The 27622-nt window shown below is 33.1% G+C and overlaps 1 protein-coding gene across 1 annotated transcript; it reads right to left on the bottom strand.

Moving 5' to 3' along the window:
- On the bottom strand, positions 1–27438 carry LOC130445665 (uncharacterized). Its single transcript, XM_056781429.1, has 12 exons — positions 26991–27438; positions 26124–26927; positions 21600–21906; positions 21210–21455; positions 18795–18929; positions 17266–18546; positions 15133–15418; positions 14773–15071; positions 13506–13682; positions 9507–10030; positions 7463–7706; positions 1–4734 (listed from the first exon to the last, which is right to left on the bottom strand). The coding sequence occupies exons 2-12, from the start codon at positions 26555–26557 to the stop codon at positions 4069–4071; spliced, it is 4599 nt and encodes a 1532-aa protein (XP_056637407.1). The 5' UTR covers positions 26558–26927; positions 26991–27438; the 3' UTR covers positions 1–4068.
- Between the last annotated feature and the right edge of the window lie 184 nt (positions 27439–27622).

Below are 27622 nucleotides of genomic sequence, written 5' to 3'. Positions count from 1 at the left end.
TTTGTTTTAGGTTTACTTGCCTCTTAGATGTCAATTTAATATAAATATACATACAGATATATACACAAATTGTTTTTTCGGTTCATTCTACTATAATAAGCTAATCAGCTTTATATTACAAAGTTTTATCGCATTGTTAAAACTATTTACACTTTTGTAGTATACTATTCACAAATATTAATTACATCGTTCTTCATAAATTATATCTAGTGTATTCCTCCAACACTCAAGGGAGTGCATAGGGGGGAAGTAGAAACAATTAACGCAACACAAATTTAATCCCAATACTTTAGGCCTCGAGTCATAAAATTATTGTCATATAAATGATCGAAATCCCCTTATTTGAGGATTAAAAGTAGAGGGCTGTAGCGAAATTTGATAAAAACAAAAATAGTTGTCGAAAAATCTTGCAAAAACAACAAGGTGATTGGAATTGAAAAAAAAAAAAGAACAGTTTTCCTAATTAAAAAAATAACAACTTCCGGATTTCATAAGCTAGAGTTTTAATGACCAAAACTTGAAATTTTTTCGATTTTTGATGTAGTTTAAAGATGATCCATTAAGCAAACATCATAATCAAGTCCGCAATAAATCAGAACCAGCGGATTTAACACATGCTGTTATATATAAAGTTACTGGATTATACAGGAAAAAAAACAAGAAAGAGGAAGCTCAAACAAATAATGTACAGATTTCGCAGACTATTTAGAACCTAATTTTCCGGCTCTGACTTATTAGTTGTGGGATATAAAAGACATTAGCTATAATGAAGCTTGATATTAAGATATATTCCAATCATGTACGAGAATTCAGAGATAATAATATCTACACTAAGAAAAAGATAATTAAGGGAACGAAGGATTTGCAAATAAGAAGAATAAACAATATAAGTGTACAAAAAAACATAATTCAGCTAGAACATTCCACCACAGATAACATCCATTCAATAATTGAAATAGATCAATTGAAAGACAATAAACTTATGATATAGCTAAAGCGTTTGACAAAGTATGATATCAATACCTGACAAATAAACCAAACAAACTATTTCCTGGATGAAATATTACACCAGAGAGTTAAAATAGAAAATTAGTACTTTGGACTCAACTAGATAATGTTATAGGGACAGTTGTACTATTAGTTTGTGAGTTATAGCCATAGACAAAGTAAAACTAGACTGCGAATTCAAAAAATTTGTCTTCACATATTAGAATGAGAAACTGTAAAGCTACCTCTGTCAAGTGTTCCTTTTAGTTTCTTGTACCATACTCTTTCCACTGTTATATATCACCAATCACCGCACAGTGGAACAAAGATAGCTCTACCTTTGACCAGTGGCTGTTTCTTTTTAAAATTGGTACAACTCTTCAATATAGCAATTGTATATTACAACAGTCTAGAATTACTATGTCTATGGTTATAGTATTTTAAGTGAAGCAATTTTTGTTAGTTTGAAAAAATTAATTAAGCATTAAATTTTGGCAAAAATTACTATTGAATAACAAGACTTGACTTTATAACATTATTTGGACTTTGTTCTAGGAAAATCAATATTTGAGAAGAAATATTTGAATTTAAAACAAGGCGAAATTAGCACCGAGGACGATGGATGCAAAGAAAAGTATAATGATTTCGAATTACCTTAAAGTGAAGTTGATTGAGATAGCTGAAGCCATAAAGATATCAAAGAAACATATTAGACATAGATGAAACATGTTTCCATCATTAGACACCGGAGCCTAAACGCACAAGTCTGCAGTTTCGCAGTAATGGATGTTTCGATGAAGGGGAATCCTGTGAATTTTTTTTATATAAAAAGGTGCCTTGGTAGCCAATTGCGAAGACTTGCACTTCTCCAAAAAAAAAAGGAATCCAGATAAATTGCAGATACTATTCTAGTTGGGATTATGTTGGACAGTAATATCAGTAAAACAGGGTAAGGTCATCGACCTTTCTTCTATGCTCTAAGCTATCAAGTTTCCGGAACACTCTGGATCGCCTATAAATCGAATTGCTCTCTTCTGTATTGAATCGACATCCTCATGGTCTCCAAATATAAATTAATTTGGGGCTTGTAAAGGATTAGAAGCTGTTGCGGAGTATATAGCTTTTTGAGCTTCAAGTTTTTGTAAATCTGCTTTAGCTAATTTAGCTATGTGACTATGCCAGGACATATTACTCCCAACCTCAACACCCCAAACAGGACCAAATCTGAGCCAAAGTACCAGTCTTCTTAGTAAAAACAACCACCTGGGTCTTTTCTGCTTTCAGCTCAGTCAGATTGCTCCCATTCTACTCCAGAATGTTTCCAAGATCGGTATTGATGGTGGCGATCTGTTCCTGCCTGCAGAGTTAGATGACGACGTCGACGACACTATTGAACTATCGCCGGTGAAGCTATTTATCTGGTTTGCAGTTTTGCCAAGTAGATCGTTGAGAAAGAGAGTAGATGACAAGATGCCTTCCTTGGGGAGCACCAGCTCAAATCTTTCTGAGGTGTATAAATCAATAGAAACTTACATGGTTCGATCCACGAGAAAACTACTAAGCCAGTCGATAAATGATTTGTTTAGAAGGTTAGCATGTCAAAACCCTTCAAAAGCGTTCGATATGTCCAGTGCGATTCTTCATATTTCTCTATAGCTTTCGTGACACACGCTAGGAAATCTCCGGTTGATTTATGTTTATGGTCATTTAGCAGACTCAAGATTTGTTGGTTAACGATTTTCTCCCTGACCTGAACAATGGCTAGGATTAAAACAATCTGACGAAGACTCGTATGAGAATTTTTTTTAAGTCACACCTCACACACGTCATGTACTCACTCCCGAATTTTTTGTATCAAGTCCCGGAACACCTTGAATTATTATTATTAATGTAAAGGTGGAAAGTGAAGATTCCGAGTTTGAAATACTGAAGAAATTATAGAAAACGCAAATGTGGCAGCATTAAATTTTTTTCCAGACAAATCCAAAGAAATCTATCTAAAGGAATATAACACTTTTATGAAATAGAGGAACCAGAATAATATTATTTTCAAGAAAAGTCTAAAAAATTCAGTCCTCTAAACTATTTTAAACTAAAAGTAACTTTAATTATATATGATAATGCAGAAAATTAAAAAAATCTAATATGTTCTAAAGAGAGAAAATAAATAAGTTTTTATTTAATGATCCAGACGACAAATATTTATTAACTGGAGGTTACCGAAGAGAAGAGTTGTATAAAATGAAAATTGATGACATTGAAAATAAGGGCGAGTTTCTACTCATCATGATTCCAGTTTCCTGAAGGTGGTTTTTTGGGGGCCGTATTTTTTTTTTTTTGGTTTAGGTTGAACCCGAGCAAATTTCCAAACTCCTCATAGAGCTCATATTCTACTCAAAAGTGATGTATGCCAAATGAATTGTATTCATTTGTATACAGTTGTATTCATTAAATGTCTATATTTATAACACTAGCAGCTGTTCATTAAATAAATTTTGAAAATTTCAAAAATTTGACCAAGTCTGTACCAAGAGAACACCTTTGCCAAATTTCAAGAAAATTTGTGATGACAAGATACAAACCCCTTGTTAAATTGATACGGAATGACACATACGTAACATCCAACATCAGGATTGATTTTTTTGGGTTGCGTTAATTGTACATTGGAAATATTTTTGAAAACCAATTATTTATTGTATAGTATATTAAGAGAAATAAATAAACAAAACCTTAAAAAGACTTTTTTGGTTAACAAATTCTAAGTTGCAACTGTTTTCTTTAAAATCCATAACTTTTTGGACAAATTCAATGGTCTACTAAAACGTGAATAAAAGAAAAATCATTAAAATTCATTTGGTATTTAATATTCACACTATCAGCTTTACGTATAATTAATCGTACTTGATCAAAGTCGCAACATAAATAAATATTGCTTCCCAAAATATCACAAAAAAATAGGCTCATCGACGCACATAAGAGCACGTTCACTAAGTCCGGCTTATAATGAACTATAATACCAAAACTCCCAACAAAAGAAGAAAAAAATCGTACACAATACTCCATTCATACTTAAAACTGACGTCATGATAAAATACTATCCAAATCTAGTGAAGGAGTTTGCTGCAAATTTAATATAGAATCGATGGCGGATTGTACTTGTTCGTCGATACTATTATTTTCTGGTTCGTTGTCTTCATGCGATGAGAAACTACAATTCTGAGCACTATCGTATGTAGACGAACCACTGGATGCTTTCGATTGCTGGTGATATATCGTACTTGGCGCACTATTACCGATACTATTTACACCGCACAAATTAACGTCTGTACTTTTTTTATGATGCTTATCGACGCGAAATCGCTTCAACGTTTCCAACCTGGAATCAGTGCTAGCAGAACGTTTCGGATGGTTGTGCTGGGATAATTTAGTCTCAATATGTTGCGGCAAACACCCCAATTCGCGTTGAATGCACGCCCATTCATCGTAGTCTTCAGACGATGGTTCCGATGACGAAACTGCAGCATTTTGCGTTGAAGTAGATAGTGATGTGTGTGTTGTTGATTGAGAAGGAGGAGGCGGCGGTTGAGGTGGTGGCGGCGGTAATGATTGAGGCATTTCTTGTTCAGAATTAGAAGGAATGTTGAGTAGTTCATTCTCGTAATCCTGTCGTAGCTTCATTAGGGATTGTTGCTCGTCGGTTAAAAACATACGATCCAACATCATCATCTCAGATGTTTGAACTTGGCGCTGTAAAATTACAATCATTAAAACATATTCGAAACAGTTTGGAAATGAATCAAATTTTACGTTTCTCCAATTAAAATCCAAATATTTCAAGAATCTATTTATTTGTAATTAATTTGACACCAATCTGAATGTCATCAATCGTGGAAAAAGCTCATTTGTTGTGAACGCCACTTTAAACAAAACAGTTTGCTTATCAAAAAGGCAAATCAACTACATCACTTAGTTGAAGACATAGAAAAGATTAATGACAACAAAGATATTGCTCTAGCAGCCTTCATTGACATAGAGAGCGCTTTTGACAAAAATTTCTAGTTTCAAATGATACACTAACGACAGAAGTAAAATTACTATTATTACTACAAGGAGTCCCTAAGTACTATAACCTTAAGTGTGGTTCTTGGTAGTGGACAAAATTATGATCTGCTAGTAGTAGTAAGGGGCGGGTATGAAGCATAATAAAATAAAGAGCAACTCTTAATCAACTGCGAGAAGACAAGCATATTTGCTTAGGGGTGTGTGTGAACAGAAACATTTACATTCTCTCCTATAGCCAAACGGCTTTGAGAGCGCCGAAAGCCGTTGAAAGCAGGTCTAATTTAGCATGAGAGTGTAAACAAACTCTAAAAGCTCTAGATAACAAAAACGATGTAACCTTAAGGTGGTTAACAGGGAATGAGGAAGCAGATAGCGTTGTTAAAAGAGGGGCAACGATCCCATATTCGGAACCAGAGCCTTACTATAGTCTTAAGAGATTCCACATCAACAACGAACTGAATAAATGGCTAAAGTCTTACAGATTAAGATTCACAATCATATCATTTTAACAGTTTCAATGAATTTCTCGAACAACCAAAAAAAAAAAACATCTGGTAGTCGGTCTTTTGACAGGTCACTGCAGATTCTAACAGCATAAGATCCACTCCGAATGTTTTTTCCATTTAAGTAGGTTTAGATACCTCGAAAGAGCAATGGAAGTGGAACAAAGAACCTCCAGAAAAATGGTCTCCTTTGGGAGAAGTATTTTAGATCCAGAGTTAACGGACACAATGTCTTTCAAAGTAAAGGTGCAAAGCAGATTGAAAGGTAAAACGACTTCCCAAACAATCTTCAATGTATTCGTTGAAATAATGTTAAAAGTATCACCAATTAACTATTTTTCTAAATAATTTGTTACAACAACGATAACATCATGCCATTTTCATTCTTTAATGATGGTGATGTTTTATGCTAAAAACATGGACTTTTGTGCAGCAGTGCTTAAAAATACAAAACTGTCTTCGTGTGTACTAATAATTTGACACTGAATAATAACTTTCAGTTGGGCCAACCTAGAAAGAAAAATGAGATATGTTTATATTGGAATATCAAAATAAAACAAATATATAAGATATATAAAGTCTTGATATTTTACAATGTTTTTTAACGTCCCATTTAGAATTATTGCCCATAAATTGTCCTCATCTGGTAGGGTATTGTTTTATAATTGCATTCTTAGATGTTTATGAGGGCTAATTTGGGTAAAGACACATACGAGATCTTTTTCCCTAAATAGTGTCTTGGGAAATATTTTTTTTTAAATTTTACTGAAATATTTAAAATTTTACAATAACTACTAAAGTATTAAATCTCATTACTAAAACCAAATGAATGAATAGTTTGAACGAAGACGGCGAGAAAGATATACTGTGTGTTTCTAAATTAATGCGACAAAAACATGTAGTTCAAAGATTTGAGGTGTATTTCTTATGGTGTCACACTATTTGAACACAATTCTTCAAATCGTTGATATCAACTACTATGATTGACGTGTAGACTAAGAAGTTAACCCCATAATCAAAAATCACAAGGATTTAACTCTGAAGATAGAAGATGGCCCCAAAATTGGCCCAAATCCAATGACTGGGATATGTTGCATCTAAATGTTACCTAGCAGTCCGACTGAAGTGTACTGGAGCACCCTCCTGCATGAATTAATGATATTAAGTGCGATGGGCACGAAAATAACAGAATTTCAAGTTTCTAGCTTTACTGAAATTTAAGGAAAAAAAAAATAAAAACCATATTGTAGTCACCACCTTTTAAGGGTAATATTTTGGAAAGAATGCGGTAAGGAAATTTAGTTATATATATTAATTTTATACGAACAATCACCACCCTTAGAAATACCCCTTATAATTAATGAACTCTAACATATATGCCGACACAAAAGAAGTTATATCCTCGTTTCTTGTTTTGGCTTCCTAGAATTAAATTGGAATTGCAGGACCATTGGTTAAATTTATAATAAACATAATATTCAGTACTACCACTACATTAACAACTAGTTTATCTTAGTTCTCTGAAGATCAGACAGTGGAATTATATAGTGGTAGTAATGAATAGTGTGATCAGTATTCACTAGAACTATGTGATACTCCTCCCCAAAGAACCTACACTACTTGATGTCCTGAAAGAAGGCCATCAAAGTGGTGTAGCTTCTTTATTAGTTATTTCCAAATAGTTTCCAGATCAAGCCTTCAAAGTGATCATTTCAGTGGATTTAAAAATATATCTCAAAATGTTATCACAAGCTGAAAAGAAACAATCTCCACATTCCCTCGATAAGCTCCTGTTAATTTTTTTCTGTTTTTAAAGTTCAAATTAACAACTGTTTTTGATTGGTAAAATACACAAACTGATCCAAGCATTAAAAATTTAAAGGAAATACCATGATTTGCGAAATACCTACCATACTTTCTTTCATTAATAAATATTTGTACTTGTCTTCCATTCTAGAAAATTTACTAATTAAATGTTGGGCAGTTAATTCAAAAATTTCATCTGCCTTATCAAGGTCCTTTTCCGATAAGACTGGTTGATCCAAGCAGTGGTATCGTATCAATCTTATACAAGCGTCTTTTTTATCTTTGAATGGTGTGTGAATGTCTGGTTTGGTAGCTCCGTTTTGGTCCATAGTCAACTGAGTTTCAATACTAGAATCAAAATAGAATTAATGTTTTCAAGATAAATATATCGAAGCACAAAGGATATCATTATCATTGATAAATTGAAATAAATCATAAAAAATAGAAACAATGTAATTTTACAGGGAACAACAACCAACTTTTGACTTTGAACAAGCTATTGACATAGCTAATTTAGAAATGACATGGAAAATCTAGCCATACTAGCATGATGGTGGTGAAAAAATCCAAACAGATATTAGGGTACAGTGTACACTGCGACCTAAAGGATAATGTCGTTGTTCTGGCAAAAGTCTAATTTTCAGTAATTTCATACATTCACACATTCATACATTCTCGATTTAAAATTAGCCGATCTACAGACTGAAAAAACTCACATGTAGTTATATTTACATCTACAGCACTACATCTCTACTACAAAAGTGGACTTAGTGACTTTTGTCAGAACAACGACTATATATTGTGTCCTCTTCTCTGCTGCGATACTAGGGATCCCAGTTGTAACAGCTGATCTATTAATCCCACTCCACTTATAAATTTCAGAATGTGGGATAGCTGTAGCTGCCAGAGGTCTTCGTTTCCTATGTCATACGCTCCAAGGTGTAGTACTCTGGAAGTAGTGTCTCACATTTGGAAAATCTTCATTATCTGTTAAATCTAGCGTCTTGAGATATCAATTGAGACTACAGTGTCCCGACAGGACTACTGTTCATAGGTTGTTCTTACTCAGGCTGATACATTCAGCAGATCTTCTCTGGTTATAGTTTAAACAGAAGAGTCTTTAACTGTATCAGTTCCAGTATCCTATCTAAGTTCTTTTTCTATTGTTCTATGGTTGATGCCTCTGAAGGGTCCATGTCCTATGAAGGGTTTGACTGCTCTTTAGCGAGTCTGTCAGCTATTTCGTAGGGTAACTATTTATCTTGTCTAACTTGTCCAATCATTCCCAAACTAGTTTGGATTCTATGATATTGGAGCTTAGAGCTCCAGTAACTGCTTGGTTATTGGACAGGAACAGATAATCTTATTAGAGTAGTTCATCATAAATTGATCAAAACCATCAACCAAAGAAAGACTAATTTCACTAAATCTCTTATGCTCGCATTGAGCTATAGTGAGGTGAAAGGAAAGGGAATGGATCTGATTATGAACCAGGAGAGAACCGAGTTCATGATTATATATATTTGTAATGTAGAGAAAAAAATTGAAACTTAAAATACCTTTTAGACTTCGGTAATAAGTGTGAAGAGCTAGTACTGCACTTGCTGTAGTACCTGGTTTATTTTCTATCTATCTACTTTTTACTGTACTCTCTATTGTCCTGCAACCGATTCCAGAAAAGAGATCAGGTCCTAGAAAGGATTTATTCCCTCCTACTTCATACAAGTCTATCTGGTATTTCATTTTTTTCACTCCAGTGTATCCCGGAACCCATTGGAGGGTTGTTTCTTTCTGCTAACTCTTTTAACATGTCCAGGTATTCCCAAACCACCTTGGATCTTATGACATTGGGACTTAGAGCTCTAATGGTCACTTGGATTTTAGAATGCCTGTGATAATTCATTCCCTAAGTTTTTACAGTGTTAGTTCTGGGGTAATTAGATTTCTATTTACGGTCTTTCTTCTGTTTTGGGTACCATTCGATGGCGTTTTTCATTTCTAATGTAGTGTTTTGAACCCTTCTACAGCTTGTTTTGGGGTACATTTTCTCTCAATTCAAAACTATAAAATGGTACGAAAACTATTCCTGAGTAAAGACAGGACCTAGTTCTAACGAAGAAGAAACATTATTTATTAAATAGTACTTACATATTGGCTTTTTTATGCATCAACTGTTGCCTTTGGATCTGCTGTTGCTGCATAGAAATTTGTTGTATTGGTTGTGGACAATTGAACCTCTGGTTGACAATATGATTGTAATGTAGATGATTTGGCGCATTACCGGATACTTGATGACTTGAAACGACATTATGGTTGGTACTTTGATGTATCCCAGATGAACAATGAGACGTAGGTAGATGATTCTGAGTAACCGTATCATTTGAATTGCTAATAGTTCCATGCTGCGGTTGATGTTGCTGTTGATGGGTTGTTATATTAGGATGACTGGATATAGGGGGATGTGAAGAAATCGAATGTAGAGAAGATAACGATATGGCAGGGATTTGATGTGAGGATACTGAATGAGATATATGAGTAAAATGAGATGTTGTTTGATGGATATTTTGAGGTAACGGAGACGGTAGATGATGAATCGTTTGAGTAGCTGTCGTTTCACTACATGGAACTGAAACGGATATTCTTGCTGCCGAATGTGCTGGTGTAGTAATTGGCTGAAAAATAAAATATCGTTTTAAATTTAAGTAAGTATATGTTTAAGGAAGCATTGATATAAGTTACTCACAAATAAATTGAGGTAATTGAAAATTTCTTCGTAATAATGATTCCATTTGTAAAAATTCATTTTATTATCTAATTAGTATTTATTTAATAAAAAAAACTGTCATTATTCAATTTAATAAAATGTTTATAAATATAATATCAAAAATTGATAAGAACAATGTTATCACATCAATTGATCTGATAAACAACAGTTTAGGTCATCGACATTATTAAAGTAATTTTAGATAATGTTAAACACAAAGATTTGATTTTTCCTATAAAAAAACCAAATCCCTCCAAAGAGTAAATTAGGTTATGTAAGGTCAGGTTATTTATTTTTATTCTATAGGTGATTAGATTATTTTCGTACCACTACATTTTGCCTTTCTTTAGATTAAATTTTTTTGATTTAATTGAGCAATCTAACAAATTTTCAAAATGACTGATACCCATTTAAAAATGGGCGACTTGGAGTAAACAAATACTTGTGCCGTAAGTTTCTGTTTGGTTTGTCAAGTTATTTGTTACATTTTAGACCTTATTAGACCAAAATGGCTTCTTGAAAAGTTGCTAGTTGATGAAGAACGAAATTTCCTCCCAGAAACATGGTTTTGTTGGGCTTAGTTTAGGTAAGCGATAAATATAATCTGACAAGGAAATATGTTGGAAAAAAAAGGAGGTTCAAAGCAAGGAGGCCCACTAACAACAGTGATCTTCAACGTTTTATTAGAAATTATCCTGAGAAGTAGTGGTATCAGAACCTAGGGGATGATTTACAACAGCTTATAAGTAAGAAGCTAGAGAAAACGTTTCTTCTCTTTGAAAATAAAGCAAAAGAATATGGACTACACATAAATGAAAGAAAGACCAAATATATGGATGCGGGAAGGGAATTGAATAACTTTAACCAATTAAAATACAAAGGAAAACACCTGGAAGTAAGAAGAAGATGGAACCAGAGAAGTTGACAAAAGACTGGGCACAGGGGACGAAAAGTTTGGAGCCCTAGGAGGTCTATTAAAATCAAAACAAATCTCAAAAGCTGCCAAGTTGCGTATTTACAAGACAGTTATACAATCAACGGTGCTGTCTGGCAGCAAATGTTTGACCGTGAACAAAAAAGAAGAAAACAAAATAAACATATGGAAGCGAATGGTACTAGGAAGAATTTTCGAAGGACTACAGGAGCAAAACTAGTGGAGGTAAAGAACGAGCGTTGAGATCAAACCATTTTATGATCCAGATGAGATGGAAAAGGTGATCAGGGCAAAAATACTCCGTTCGCCAGAATGGACGGAATAGTTAGGCGAAAAGATCTTTATTAAGGGGAGAAGGAACGAAAAGGAAAAGAGGGCGTCCACGAAAAAAATTGATAAAAGCATGTAGACAATATTTACAAAGAATAGAAATAGATAACTGCCATGCAGCAGCCAAGAACAAAACATAAATTAAGGAAAGCAGTAGAGCAATTGCATCCTGTTGAGCTATATATTGAATTACATCTGCTATGAACAGTGTTTGTATCCCGGTTATCGTTTTGAGTCGGCGAACAGCAGATAGTGAGAGCTCCCCTGCTGAAAATAGAGATTTTGTAACAAATTCTAAAACCAAGGTGGAGCAGCTTGGTTGCTGGTGATCTTCATCCGGTCAGAAATGAAAGTGAGAGATTAAGAACCTAAAAAAATTGGTTAGGTGTTGACAATTTTTTTATTTTCGATCAATTTCAAAACCAAATCTAGACCATTTGGGCATCCTTAGAACCAGTTACTGGGTTATCCCAATGCTGGGATCGGTTTACAGCCCGGGAAAGACGAACGTGAGAGGTTCTGAAGTTTATGGATTTTTGACTTATTTCATCATGTCCCCTTTTCAATTTTTGCAAAAGTGACAGGTGGCGGCTATCAATAAGAAAATAGGGATATCAATAGAATAAATTTTCAACCTTTTTATTGGGGTTCAATGGACGTTTCCATTATTCCATTAATTTAAATAAATAATTAATCGAAAAAAAAGTTGGCAACAAATCCATAGGGAAAAGTAAGATTAATTTTTATGAAATTCCTCAGAAAAGAAATTTCATAATAAAATTAAATTAAAATTAAAATAAATTATGTATATTCCTGTGAAATTTTGCGGTATTGATTTTGGCTTACGATCTTAATATATAAGTTTTAAAAATTTCGAAAATTTTCATTTTATGAACCAGAAATCACTAAAAATTCACCCATGGCTGCTTTCTCCATGATTGAAAAATTGTTTTTCGTGATTTTGTTTTTTAACCAGTCAGTCGTGACTAATCACCAGGTGAATTTCTTTCTTCATGGGACATATAGTTTCTGTGGCGTATGTAATAAATCTATTATATTTTAAGTACACTCTGATTCATCTCTTTTGATCTGTCATTTCATTTACTATGGTGCATAGCTACATGAAGCTCTCTATTTTTTTAAACTGCACTCTTCTATTTTTATTTTACTTTTTGTGCCTTTAATGTATTTGGTCTTTTGTTTGCTTATTTTCAATCTTTTTTCGGTTCTCTTCACATCCTATCGTTTCTTTTAGAACTTTTCATTTCTTGCCATTAATGCTATGTCATCTGTTCATGTCACTAACAACACAACTAATTTGGAATTTCTGAAACCGTTGGTGATATTCATACTGAATACACTGTTTACACTACCACTATACCAACACTCACAATTACACTGTCTGATGCGTTTTGATAACCAAGTTTTCGTCTTCAGAGTTTGGATGTCAGTTTACTAGACAGTGTAATTATTGTGTGAGTGTTGGTGTAGTGGTAGTGTAAACAGTGTGTTCAGTACTAACAGCACAGGTGTTTGTGCAAGGGTCCTTTTGATTGCAGCCTCTTTTATTGTTCTTTAGAGAGCTATATTAAATAGTGTTTTCGATGGTACATCTTCCTGCCTCTTCCCCGTTTCCAATTCTATCTTCTCTGCCAAAACTTATGTGACCAGTATTTTCCATTTTGATATTTCCATTGTTATGTTTAATACGTTTTGTTGACAATTCCGTGTCTTTCAGTCTTACATCCATTTTATTAGATTTCTTCTGTTTATACTATCGAATACTTTTTTAAAATAGATAAATAGTACGTGTAGCACTATGTCATGTATTATATCATCCATCTTAAACAAAATAAAATTAATTTAAACTGCGCTATTGATAATTTCTTATTACACAACTATGAATACCAATAAAAGCAAGATAAAAACACTTAAACGGAAAAGATGGAAACTTATCAGATTTATCAAAGGAAAAAGTTGTGTCAAAGCTTTTAATTTAGTTCGAAAAGAGTGGAAGGGAATCTTTTCCATACTATGGGCCAAAAGGCCTGCGTGAAGCACCTATATAGACATACATAAAAGTTGATATTTTTGGAAATCTTGTATCAACTGAACTTACTTGATATCGTGTAGTTGTTGGTGTTTCGACGGTTGTATTCCTCGATGTATTTTGACTATTATTTAAAGCAGGTCCAAAATTGAGAGCTTCAATTGATTCACTTTTGACTGGAGTAGGTGGCGATGGATTCAATGCGGACGGGTTCATGATGGTCAATTGATTATTGTGATAATGTACCTAAATAAAACATAAAAAAATCACTATCTCTAATCAAGAATACCAATCATGTTGTGCTTAAAAGTTGTTTTTCATAAATTAGTCTGAATGAAACATTAGTCATAAATATTCTTAAAGAGCAAGTAGAACTTTCCGTAAGGTATCCGCCTGGTCATCATTCGAAAATTATGGTTCATTTGATGTCACAAAACATCAATCCCTCAAACAAGAAAGAGAGAATAGAGTATCGGAAACTGTGATGATATACACTATATCGCACCGAAAATTAGGGTAATAGATGAAGATTAATTAATAATTCTGTTACGTTCACTTTTTCCTTTTTCACTAATGTTTTAATTGCTTTTACTACTACTTTATCACCAAATAAATCAATGACTATCTCTGTTATATTTTTTCTTACTGTGATGAAAATAACCATAATAAATACTGATGAAGGAAATGGATGATCAAAGCAAAACAAGAGGCAAGACGATAGGATTATTGATTGGAAAGGAAATAAAGTGGAATTAAATGAAAAATAGAAAAAAAGGGGAATTTAGCAAAGATAACAAAAAAGAATGGGAGAGTACAAATAACTCGTGAAGAAATAGAAAACAATAAGATTATTATTAGTCTTTATTGGAATAATAAATACTGTTGAAGAAAATGGATGACCAATGCCAAACATTGGGTAAAACGAGAGTAGGATTATTGATTGGAAAGGAAATAAAATTAAAAGAAACGAAGAATAGAAAAAAAGAAGAAAGTAGCAAAGATAACAACAAATAGAAGACTGGAAGGGAAGACCAAAGCGAAACAAAAGGCAAAATAATAAGAGGAAAATTGAATGGAAACATATCGCTCATGAAAATATTCATCACCAAAATAAATCAAGGAGTCTCTATCTTTGTTTATATTCATTCTTACTGTGACAAAAGGAACCAAATAATGAGTTTATGAAGTCTATAAACTGAGAAATTCTCAGACAAACTTAAACTGAAATGTCTACAGTTAGAGTAGATTAAACACTGTTGCTTATGTCTTAGTAAAAAAAATCACAATGGGTAGATATTTTTATATTTAATAGTGGAATAACCATTTTCAAACTGACCTTATCCATAGGTAACAATTTTCCAGATGCCAAAATTTTCTGTTGTTCAGTGAATAACATTTTCAAGGTATTCTGTAGTTCCATATCTCCTGGTGTTAACCTTGCAGACAAAGATTGTATCTGATGTTGGATATTTTTCAGTTGCTGTTGTTTCTGTGGTGTTAGTTGAATTGTTGTTATCCTTTGATGAGGCTGAGACGTCGGAGCTGTAGCACTTGTGCTATTGGGAACGTTACTCATATTGGATTCTTCAAGAATTTGGACTAGAATTTTATCTACGTCAGGATTTGCATCGACGCCTTAAAAAAGTGATATATACAAAATTTTTAATATTTTTTTTTAGAAATTCAACAAACTTACCATTCGAATCTTGTGATATAATGGTAGGTGCCACTTTCTGTTGTTTAGGAATCTGCGATATGGCGGGTGCAGCAAGAGATTTCGATCTATCAGGAATTGTCTTCGGTTGTACCTGTATGGAAGGTTGAACTAAAGCGTGGGGTTGAACTGGCTTAGTTTGTTGCAGCGGTTGAGGCTGAACGTGGTTTTGAGGTAGAGTTTGTTTAGGTGGTGGTGCGTTTAAGGCACTGTCTACAGATTTATTCACATTTTCCTTGATTGGATCCGAATTATTGCTTGCTTTTACCTAATATCAACACAAAAAGAATCAATAACTCTAAATTATAAATGAGTCGATATAAATTATTACAGTTACGGTTTACGGCTAAGGACTATAATACAAAATTCAAAGAGTTGTATTACATTTAATAACTTACTTCAAATATTTCGAAATTTTGTGAGAAAGATTTTCACAGATAATCTAAATAAAATATAATTGTGAATAAGTGCATGGATTATTAACATGAATGAAGGTTAGAAATATTTGATGGAGGCCTATGTCAAGTAGTGGATGTTTCTTCAAGCTGGTTGATGGTGAATGCCTTTAATAGCAAAAAAAATAACCCCCAAGACCAAGATGAAAGTCATTTGCAACAATATATAGAACAATCTTAAATAAAGGAAAAAAACGTAGAAGAATCTGAGAAAAGTATTTGGATTCACAAATATAGATAAAATGAGTAAAGTAAAAATAAAAAAACAATCATAAATAAACCAAAATAGAATATAGGATGTTTGGGACAATTTTTAAAGGAAACCCAAAACAAAGAAAAACAATAAAGGAAAAAATTATATAGAATAAACAAAAAAGAGGCCTAAACCAAACTATGGAACAAGATAATAGTGGAAAAAGAAACAAAATGGAAAGAAGTGAAAAAATAGGAGAGTGCAAAGGATAACAACAAAGAATGAAAAAGTAGAAATAACTATTGAGGATTATTATTAGTCTTCATTGGAACAATAAATACTGATTAAAGAAATATACGATCAAAGCAAAACAAGAAACAGGACAATAGAAGGATTATTAATTGGAAAGAAAACAAAATTAAAAGAATCAAAGAGTAGAGAAAAGATGAAAGTAGCAAAGACGAAAACAAAGAATAGGAGAGTGTTAAAGGAAATGGATGTCCAAAGATAAACATGGGGTAAGATGAGAGTAGAAAAGATGAGTGAAAAGAAAAAAAGAGTGGAAAGTCGCATAGATAAAAAAAATTATAAAAAGAGGAAAAACAGGAATAAATTGGATTATTATGAATCTGTTTGGAATAATAATTAAAGATAAAGGAAATGGAAGAAAATAGCAAAGCATAGGGCAAGACGACAAGAGGAAAATTGTGTGCAAAGGAAAATAGCAAAGATAACAAAAGATGGAGGAATAAGTAATGAGGAAAAAGAGATTTATAAGATTGATAATAATTTCCATTGGAATAATAAAATACTGATAAAGAAAAGGTAAGAAGCAAAACATGGGTCAGACGAAAGCAGAAAAGTAGAGTGAAACGAAGATAAGAATGGAAGGTAGCAAAGTTAACAAAAAGAATGGAAAGTTGGAAAAATAGGGATCGATTAGATTATTATGAATCTGTTTGGAATAATACTTATTGACACGGGAAATGGAAAAAAAGCAAAACATAGGGCAAGTCTATAAGAGGAAAATTTAGTGAAAAGGAAAGTAGTAAAGATCAAAACAAAAGATGTAGGAATAACTATTGAGTAAATAGAGGTCTATAAGATTATTTGTCTTTGTTGGGAAAACAAATACTGATGAAGGAAAGGGAAGACCAAAGCAAAACAAGAGGCAAGACACATTGAAACATTGAGTGGAAAGGAAACCAAGTAGAATGAACCTAGGTTAATTACAAATAAGGTGAAAGAGTGGTAAGGATTTATAAGAAACTAAAGAACAAGACGATAACTGGAGAAATGTCTGGAAAGAAACAAGTGAAACAAAGCAAAGATCATATTTTAGATTAGCAAAGAGGAGATAGAAGTTAGAATAGAATAAAAAACTTGTGTTGTTGAAATGAAAATTAGCCTTCATAACTACTGATAGTATTTGTTACAAGACACCATAAGATATATATGTGGACTTACCAGTTCGTTTTCAGTTTCATGCAAAATATTTTTGATGCTTTGAATTTTGTTCACCTTCTTGGTAGTTTTCGATTTTGGTGATATTTTTTTATCAAGTTGATCTTTATTAGGACGTTGCATAAAAATAGTTTGTCCGTTAACAGTTAGCTGACCATTCCTCTTCAATTGCTCCAATTGATCAGGAGTTAAATTTACAACATACGAAGCTGGTTGTGGCGCATTATTATTTTGATTCTGTTGATTTTCTCTCAAATTTTGTTGTTGGTGTTGTTGTTGCTGCTGTTGACTTTGTTGTTGATTGCTGATGTGATGTTGTATCGGTTGAACTGTTTGTACTGGCGGTTGGGACTTTTGGAAAGGTTGTACCTTCAACACTGGTTGATTCTGGGGATGCGAGTGATTCGTATGGAAATTTTGTACTGGCTGTTGGAGAGTTTGTTGAGGTATGCTTTGAATATTCTGCTGTAAGCTCTGAACGTTTTGTTGAACGCTGCGTACGTTTTGTTGTACGCTTTGAATATTTTGTTGCACACTTTGAACGTTCTGTTGAAGATTTTGTAAATTTTGTTGCATACTCTGAACATTTTGTACGCTCTGAACGGTTTGAGAATGTACATTTTGTGTTGGTACATTCGAATGTTGTACTGTGTGATTCTGTTGTTGCAACAAACTCTGTAATTGGCCTTGTATTTGTGACTGTAAGCTGTGTACTTGTGATTGGGATATTGAATGAAGAGGTTGAGCTTGAGAATGAATGCTTTGTATAGGTTGTGGTTGTACTATTTGCATAGGCTGTTGCAAAGCATTCACTGTTTGATGTTGAATTGTCTGTTGGACAGTCTGTTGTTGTATTTGAGGTTGCAACGATTGTATTGTGTGCTGTACAGTTTGCGGTTGGACAGTTTGCTGTTGAACAGTTTGTATTGTTTGACTTTGCACAGTTTGTTGTTGTATAGTTTGTACTGATTGTTGTTGAATTGTTTGGACAGTTTGCTGTACAGTTTGTTGATCCATCGATGGTTGTAACACTAATCCACCCAACAAACTTTGTAAGATAATTTGAGACTGTAGGTCAGTATTGATAGTAGGATCATGTTGAAGTATCAATCTTCCATCATCTCCCATTGTTAATTTGAAACCACCACTTCTTTGAAGCATTAGGCCGTTGTTTATAGTAAAATTTGGAGTTATGAATGAGTTAAATGGAATACTTGCTTGCGCTGTAGCTGCCTGTGAACTACTATTTGAGATCATGCCACTCTGAAAATTTTGATTTAAGACCTACAAAAAACATATTTCAATAAATTATTAAATATTTGTCTTGTTTATTACAAAATTATCAAAATGGACAATCTTTTGTAATAATGGAATCAACTATAAATCCAATATTCATATTTTTTTTAAATAAAAAATTTTATTCGAGGATAATTTACAATCATAAGTGACATTCACATGAATTGTGAAACAATAAAAAAATACTAGACGTAAAATTGTATGATATAGAGTAATTTTGAAAAATGGTAACTTACCTGAACAACTGGTGTTGTTGCATTAATTGTAGGTTGTGCCATGGCAGAAATTTGTATGTTCTGTATATTCTTTTTAGTATCGGTATGAACAAAATTCGTTTGAGCTTGAACTGTACTGTGAACTGTATGTTGGGGCTATAAAACAAGAAGAATATCTATTAATCACAATACAGCGTTTAAAAAACTTGAATTCCACCAAGTATTTGTCAAGCAGATATTTATCCAATAGAAAAATGTATCCAGTTCTATTTGTGAAGATATTTTATTAAACGGGAGATTAACATCTTATCTGATAGCCAAGCAGACAGAGCTCTGAGCTCTAATGGGTTACTGGACAGACTGGATTGGAGGTAAATGAAATGTAATATAGACAGACTCGGAGTTCTGGCTATAACTAAATTGAATCAGGAAGTGTCCAAAAACCAGAAATTAATCAGGAATGGAAACAAATAGCATCGTCACTGATAGAAAACACGTAAGAATGTCTAGGACAGGAGAAAAGAAGCACAGGAAAGGATCGGTTTGATGAAGAAGATGAAGCAAGAAAACAGGCAAAAGGAGAATGTCGAAAAAAGAAAATACACGGAGGAGAAACTGGAAGCAATAGAAGAAAAGTATGTGAATAAAAAAATCTTTACCAGAGAGCGGTAAAGCACTGTAGAGATAATGAGGTGCCCAATACTTGAGATTAAAAAAGTGGGCCGATAATCTACTGAAAGACAACAGAGAATAACCTTCAGACACAGACAAAAATAATAAAAGTGGAAGAGAAAATGGTATCACAGCGGAGATATTAAAAATAGACGGACGAGAGCTGTATAAAAGGATCTGTAAACTGACAAGACAAATTTGACAAGAAGAGTGGTTACCAGATAATTGGAACAGTGCTGTAATATGGCATATCTATAAGAAAGTGACAAGACTTGTTATGAGCACTACTGGATGTGACCTACAGAGTTATAAGAAACAAACTGGGAACAATTCAAAACCAAGAAGTTATCAAGATTAAAATCTGGAACTACATCTACTGTTCATAGATTATAAACAAGCTTACTATCCAATAGAAAGGACAAAGTTGTATGAGGCTTTAGAGTTTTCAAGGAAAAAGACGGTTAAAGCAGAGGGGCCCCTTATCCACTTTATTTTTTAACCTCACATTTAATGTAATCATAAGGAAAGCGCAAATACAGATACAAGGTTTAATCTATCAACAGAAGCATGAAATTTTGGTATATGCAGATGATATTGTGTTACTAGCCAGATCCCAGGGGAAATTGGAAAAAGTCTCTAGTAGATTGGAAAAGGAATAGTCTCAGGGTGAATAGCGAAAAACTAAACTCATGAAAATTCAACGGTAAAAGAAGAATCAGGGGGAAAACAGATCTTTCAGGACTGAAGACGAGAAATATCAATTTGAAAAAGTTGAGTCGACTATCTAAGAATAGAGATGATAATACAAAAGAGCCAGAAAATCAGATAGCAAAGGGTAGTAGAATAATGGGGTTCTCAAATAATATAGCAAAAGCAAAAATAACAAAGATAAGATTGTTTAAAACAATGATTAAGCCGACTGTAATGTATGGGTAAGTCCTGGGTACTAACCCAGAAAGGTACTGAAAAAACAGAAGTGTGGGTACGAAAAGTACTTGGGGGTATGAAAATGAACAATGAGTGATGGAGAAGAACAAATGCCAAGCTGAAAGAAATACATAACGATTCTAATATAACACAAGTAGTAATGTGTACAGAATTAATCCAAACAGAACTGCCAAGAGAGCACAAATGGAAGGAGAAGGAATTAGAAGAAGAGGCAAGCCGAAAAAGAAATGGATAGGAGGGGTAACATCAGATTTGAGAAAGCGCAAATAACTGAGCGGAGAGAAAGAAAAGAGGACAGAAACGGATGAAGAGTTTGAAACACATATTTTGTCATTTTTTTAGTTGTAGAAAAAATTAGTTTTCAAGGGCTGAAGTGCTGTAATATATACGTACATACAGACACAAAGTGCTAAAATAGGGGCGAATAAACCCTTCATAGGACCTGAACCATTTTTGGAATCAGCTACAGATCAATAGAGAAAACATTAGAAAGGAAATTAGCTGGGAAACTATAACCAAAATCTATGTACGAACAATCTACAAATACTAATAGGAGTCTTATTGAAGCATTAACCCCTGAGTAGTAACCTGAAGTCACTAAAGTTAGCAAAGAATGTAACTTATGAAATAGAAGATGAAGATATTTCACTGCTAGAACCATCCCACATCTTAAATATTCTCAAAGGAGTGCGATTAATAAATCAGCTGTAAACACTGAGCATTTTAAATAGATAAACTTGAAAATTAGTAAACTAAATTATAAGATTTCTAATAATTTTTATTGTAATAAGTTGAAATTTTATATAAAAATCATACCTGGGGAGTTGTAGGGACAGAATTATGTTCACTTTCGCTTTGCGATGTGTCACTTTCAAATTGTATATCGTCTTCATCACCGATACCAGACAATTTCATTATATTTGCCAGATCAAGCTTTTTTTTAACTTTGTTCTTGGGTTTTTTCTTCAATTGTTGGTGTTGAACCACATGTTGCGCTTGTGTGTTATTTACTAGGGTCTGTTGTGTGAGGTGACTAGCAGTATTAGGTTGCTGGGTACCAACCTTTAAAATAATATATTTTAATTAAATAATTTTTCACACTTTCACTTAATTTAATTCATATCATATTAATGAGATTGGAAATGTACCACTAAAAAAAAAGATAAATGGAAAAAATATAAAAGAAAATAAAAAAAATCTACTTACTTGTGTGACATAAGTAGTAGTAGAGGATGGGGTTAACTGCATTCCGTTAGTCAGTACTCTAACCATTGGCTGCGATCTAGGTGGTTGTATCTGTAATAGCTGCTGTCCACCTGGTTGTAAGATGAGTCCTTGTGGAGTTGCAGTAGCTGTCTGCATCTGGGGTTGTAGTTTTGTAGCCGTTTGTGGTCTAAGAATAAACTGAACTGACGGGGTGGTTAGCATAGGCATTTGATTAAGTAGCAATGGTTGGGCAGTTGGTACAATTGTAGCAGTTTGCTGATGATTCGTAGGTAGGACTATTTGGGGACTGAAAAAAAATAAAAAACATTCTTATCATAATTATACTAAATCCCCGATACTTTTAGGAAATTAGAGAGGTGCAGAGACTTACATATTAGAGCGCGGTCTTCACAAGAAAATTAATCATCCGTGTTTATGGCATGTAATCTATGTACAATACCCGTTAAACGGTTTATTAACTTATAGAATAATTTCCCGTAACGTCAAAGTGCAGACTTAAGGAATAATTATACCTATAGTCAGTTATGAAAGTTTGGCAATCAACAAAATAGAATACTGATTTATGGAGAGCAGATAAGTAATTAATAGAAACCAAATACTATTGGAGATAAATTGTCATGGATGGGACATCTAAGAATGACTGAAACAAAAAATCATAAAAAAATATTGTCGTTATCTAAAATATCCCTGTAAGGATTTAAAAATACTTTTACTGAGCTATTATGTGTTTTCGGTTATGGAGTCAAATCATGGATTTCAACTTAATCATAAATGAAGTAACCAAAATGTGGTTTTATAGAAGGGCGAACAGGTTCACCAATTCTGAAATACTAAAAGACTGAGCAATAAAATGTAAAATCAATAATAACATAAAAAATAGAATTGGAATATTTGGGTCAAATAACAAAAAATTAGAATCGATACAGCTTGCTGCAGCTACTATTTCCCGGCAAAATTTATAGTTATAGAAAACCATGACTGAAAGGAAATTCTTGGCTTCAAAAAACATCCGGTAATGGTTTGCTAGAGAATTATTCTAAATAGCAGCCCAAAAAGTGTTAAAAATGAACATGAAAAAATAGGATAGTGCTAATGGAAAAAAAGCAATAAATGGTCAATAACTCCTGCAAGGCAGCAAATAATTCTTTTTAAGAGGAGTGGAATTGATGGATCAGCTGTAAACACTGGGTTCTCCAGTATTGCAGCAAGAAAGGAGGACACGATAAATTCTTTGGGTTGCAGTATAGAAATTCCGATATAACCAACATATTGTAAAGACTCAGATAGACCCAATAAAATTAGGAAAATCATATGTATCCAGCAAAAAGATACTAAATAAGATCATAATATCCAATAAACTACCCTTATTCAATACAGAACCGTTTGTTTTTAATAATTTATTTAACAAATATAGTAACTTTGTCTGTTGAAATTAACAAGTAAAAATTAAACAATCTTTTGGTATTAATGGACCACTTACTTCACTATACATTCATAAAATGTGCATTACTCAACAAAATGTACTTGTTATCCTAAATTATTATGTTACCAGGCAATACACCTAACGAGTTTAAATCTTACGGGCCTATCTCTGTTACTGATTATAAAGGGTGTCTCATTATATACGTTATTCCTTCCTAAAAATGAATCAGGATACTGAAAAAAATTAAATTATGAAAATTAAAATTTTGTACTTTTTTTGTTTTGTTCTGGATCACGAGTTATTGGTGAATTTTGTTCAAAAGTGAAGTCAGCTTAATGATTGGTATAAATTACTACTGAGGAATTTATTATTAATTTTGTCATTGGAATAAATAATTTTTTATGGTTATTTGTTTTAGATCATCATTGTTGTAATATTCATACTTACCTATTACATAGGAATTCCTTAAATGACATGTATGGAACCCTGATGCAAGCAAACGTACTGATACCAATGGTGATATGAAAATGACAAACCCCTCATAAGATACTGCAAAACTAATCGACCATTGTAAAAATCATAAACTCAACACAAGAAAAACGTGAGGAGAATGCACTGAAAAAAGAAACTAAAACTACAGACAGAACAAGAGGAACTATTGGTTAAAAACCAGACTTAAATTCAAAACTGATGTCCTTATAAGTCTTGAGTAACATAGAGTAAGCTTGACGTCAGTGACCTACATAGGCTTTTTGACCGCCATTAGTTGAAGAAGAACTTGATTTGACGGTAAACCTAAAACTAACATATCTAAATATACAATACAGAAAATGTTCCAAGTAATAGACAAGCATCATCTTGAAGACAACCGTGGCATTCTAACATGTGTACTGTGTTTTATGCAAGTGCCTTTATTTGAATGAGATATTATAGTATGTAATTAATATGACAAACAAGATATTTCATACAAGTGTAGCAAGATGAGAGAGAGAAAAAATTTCTAAATAACAAAATTGGTAATGCATGTGAAGAAGACATATCAAAAATACTTGTTTTAAGAGAGCAATGATTAAAAATTTTGCAATATTTTGATGGTAATATTTATAGATAAACTTAATCAAACTAATTTCTTTTTAGAAATAACTTTTGTACACAATGTTTACAGAAAGAAAAAATGATAATCTGAGATATATAAACTCACTAGATTTATGGAAACCCAATGCCAACAGATATCTTGTCAAGGACATGCAGACGACATAGTCATCTACCCTTTTAGAATACACTCTGTGACATAGTGCAAAGAGGACTCGACTGCACAAGATGGTAGTGTCGATCAGTGGGACTAAATATTAACCGAATAAGACCTACCTTTTTACCTTTACTAGGAAGAATAATCTCAATATCAGCCCATCAAACTAGGCGGGCAAATCATTGAGTGGAAAACAGATAGGAAACATCTGGGACTCACAATAGATAGTAAACTTTTTTGGAACTAAAATGGAAAAAAGATGCCCTGTGGTGTACAGAAACTTCGCACTGAAGATTTGGGGTTGGAACCCAAAGATCCAACTGTGGATGTACATGGCAATTGTGACACCAACCTGAACACCACGAGGAAAAATCTCTCAAAGGTGCAATGATTGGCTTGCGTATGTGCAACTAGGGCCATGAGATCATGCCAACAGCTGCACCAGAAGTGACTCTAAATCTCCTACCTCTTCATGGAAAGTGTGGGGGGAAAACATCACTTAGAAAGTTCAGCTTTGAGAAAAAATTCACCTTAATACTAAGCTGTGGAAGCAAGTGGGACGAAAACACCATACAAGAAATGAACAGAAATGTCATCAAATGATACAAGGATGACTCAGACTCAGGCAATTGATAGGAGTGTATAGGCCTAGAACCAAACACTCTTAAAGCCTGGGCAACATACCAAGGATTTTTCCAGGCAATTGAAAAATGGGATATATCCAATATCGTTAAATAGAAACTAGTTTGGGAATACCTGGACAAGTTAAATGATCTAGGAAAGAAAAATAACGTTGTCCTACAATGGATTATTGAATACACCTTGGTGAATAGCTTACAGATTCACTAAAGTAGGAGTAGACAAATAATCAGCTACAGAACAATAGAAAAAGCAATGGAAAAGAAGGTAGATAGGAGCAAAACCAATTATTGGGATAACCTTCAAGGACTGAGACAGGCAAAGTCTCTTCTGGGAAATTATAACCAGAGTATATCTGCTGAATGTATCAGCCTAAGTAAGAACAACCTACGAATACTAACAGGAATCCTGTCAGGGGGCTGTAGCCTCAATGGATATCTGAAGATGCTAGCTAGCAAAAAAATGGAGCGTGCAGTTGTATAGAGGATGAAACCTCTATCCACAATCCACTATAGAACTCTAGAGAAATACACCTGGGAGCACTTGAAATAAAAGATGAAGATCTCTGACAGCTACAGCCATCCCACATTCTGTACTTCCTAAGAGGAGTAGATTGCCCAGTATCGCAGCAAGAGAGGAGGGTACAATAGATTTTTTGGGTTGAGGTGTACTTAGTATTCCGATATACATAAATACAAATACACAAGGTATCTAGAAAAACATGTGAAACCAAAGGAAGCCCCTTGAAATCAACAGAAAATGCCACAAGTTCCACAAACAAATAGAATATTCCCACATACAGCAAAGTAGAATACAGAGAAACTAGGAAAACGTTTAAGGAGTGAACTAAACAATAATAGAATGTGATAGGTTTATCATTTTGTCAAAAGCAAGTATGAAATACCAGTTTCTATGTGTATGGCACTTAATAGCACATAGATCAGCAGAAGTTGTACATTTTACACTGGTGTACAGTATTTAGTATTTTTTATATGCAATTAGAAGTAATCTATATTACTACATAGATTTTAGTAAATAAGTTTTAATATTAGCAAAATTATTAGTAAATAAGTGAAACGCCATTTAGTCAAATAAGCTATTTATAACAGTGAGGCAGTCGTAAATCTAAACTAATATATAGTGTAAATAGTATTGGAATAATAATAAAATGTTATTAGAAAAATATACATACCTCAGGCTTGGTTTGGGAGACGGCTGCGGACTAGCTGATGGTTTGGGCAAAATATTCAGATGTGGCTTCAATTTGATGATATTCTGAGGTTGTGATGTTTGTATAGGTCTTGCTAGTATGTTGTTTTGTATAATTTGCATGACTGGAAAATTCGGTTGTGGTGTTGGTGGTTTTAATGAAGGAGACGGAGATTTAAGACTAGCTGGAGAGGAATAGGGAGATGGTGGATAAACAGGACTAGGATTAGAATAAGCAGGAGATACACTTGTAACTATTTGAGGTTTCTTTACGAGATTCAAATTATTAGATCCCACAACGGTGCAATTGGTACTTAAATTTTCGTACTCAATCTTTTCTTGCTTGATGGTTTGATAGGTGGAAATTTTTGGAGATTTACACATTTTTTGTAGAGGTTTGTGAGGAGTCTGAGACATTTTTTCACGACACTTAATGTACCGGATTAAAGCGCACTAGTATTTAAGTACATTTTTGTTTCATATTATTAAGTCCACTTTGGAATGTTGTCCTAATACTAAATCAAACTTTTTCATTGTTCGTTCAATTTTCCGAATAACAAGGACTTATCCGAACTCAAATAATGCCATTTTATCGTTGTACACATAGAAAAAATATAGCATTAACCACAGCATTATTTCACTTTGAGTCTGAAAGACATTGTGTGGTTTTTAAACATTCAAATTAAAAATTTTCAACTGCTGCACTATAAATTATTACACGGTGTACGGCATCCTTAAAAATCACTTTGTTTTCTTTAGTAGATTTCGATGTTTTTTCATTCTAAATCTAAAACAAACGAAATAAAATTTATAATGCAAACATAACCTCTTCGAAAAAGTCAAACTTTACCCGCAAGCTGGTTTCTTTCAATTATAAATTTAAGCACCACTTCATTATCGTTAAATATATAATATTTTATGTCCATAGTAGAACAATTTAATTAATAAATTAATTGATTTGCCAATTTTGCGATCACAAATAAATTATCAATGTACCCGCCATCTTTATTGATGCACCTTTTCTGCTTCTTTTCTTTCCCAATACATCCCTCTCGATCATCTAAAATGGACCAGTCCGAGGCTCCAGATCTTATATTTTTTAATAAAATTTACTTTTATTTTCATTCATTTGTATTATAATTGCTTGGTATTGTTATCTTTCCTAATTCGTTAGATGTATCGAAATGCAATTAATTAATTAAACTTATACGACAATAGATGTGATCATTACAAATATCAAGTAAAGTTTCATAAAAGGTAATAATGATAAAGGACATTAAAAAATAGACCCTACCTATTAATAATAAGAGATAAATATTGTTATCACGTTATAAGGTAATTATTTTAAAATTTCATTTATTATATTTAAATGCCAGACAATAAAGATTTTTTAGAAATCAATAATAAAGTAAGGTTACAAAGAAACAAAGTAAAAATTTGAGTTATTCCAAATATGAGTGTTATTTATAAAAAAAACTAAAA

This window comes from Diorhabda sublineata, chromosome 6 (assembly GCF_026230105.1).
Source record: "Diorhabda sublineata isolate icDioSubl1.1 chromosome 6, icDioSubl1.1, whole genome shotgun sequence".
Classification (NCBI taxonomy): domain Eukaryota; kingdom Metazoa; phylum Arthropoda; class Insecta; order Coleoptera; family Chrysomelidae; genus Diorhabda; species Diorhabda sublineata.
Note: the sequence above shows the minus strand (reverse complement) of the source record. Positions and strands in the feature narration are given on the sequence as shown.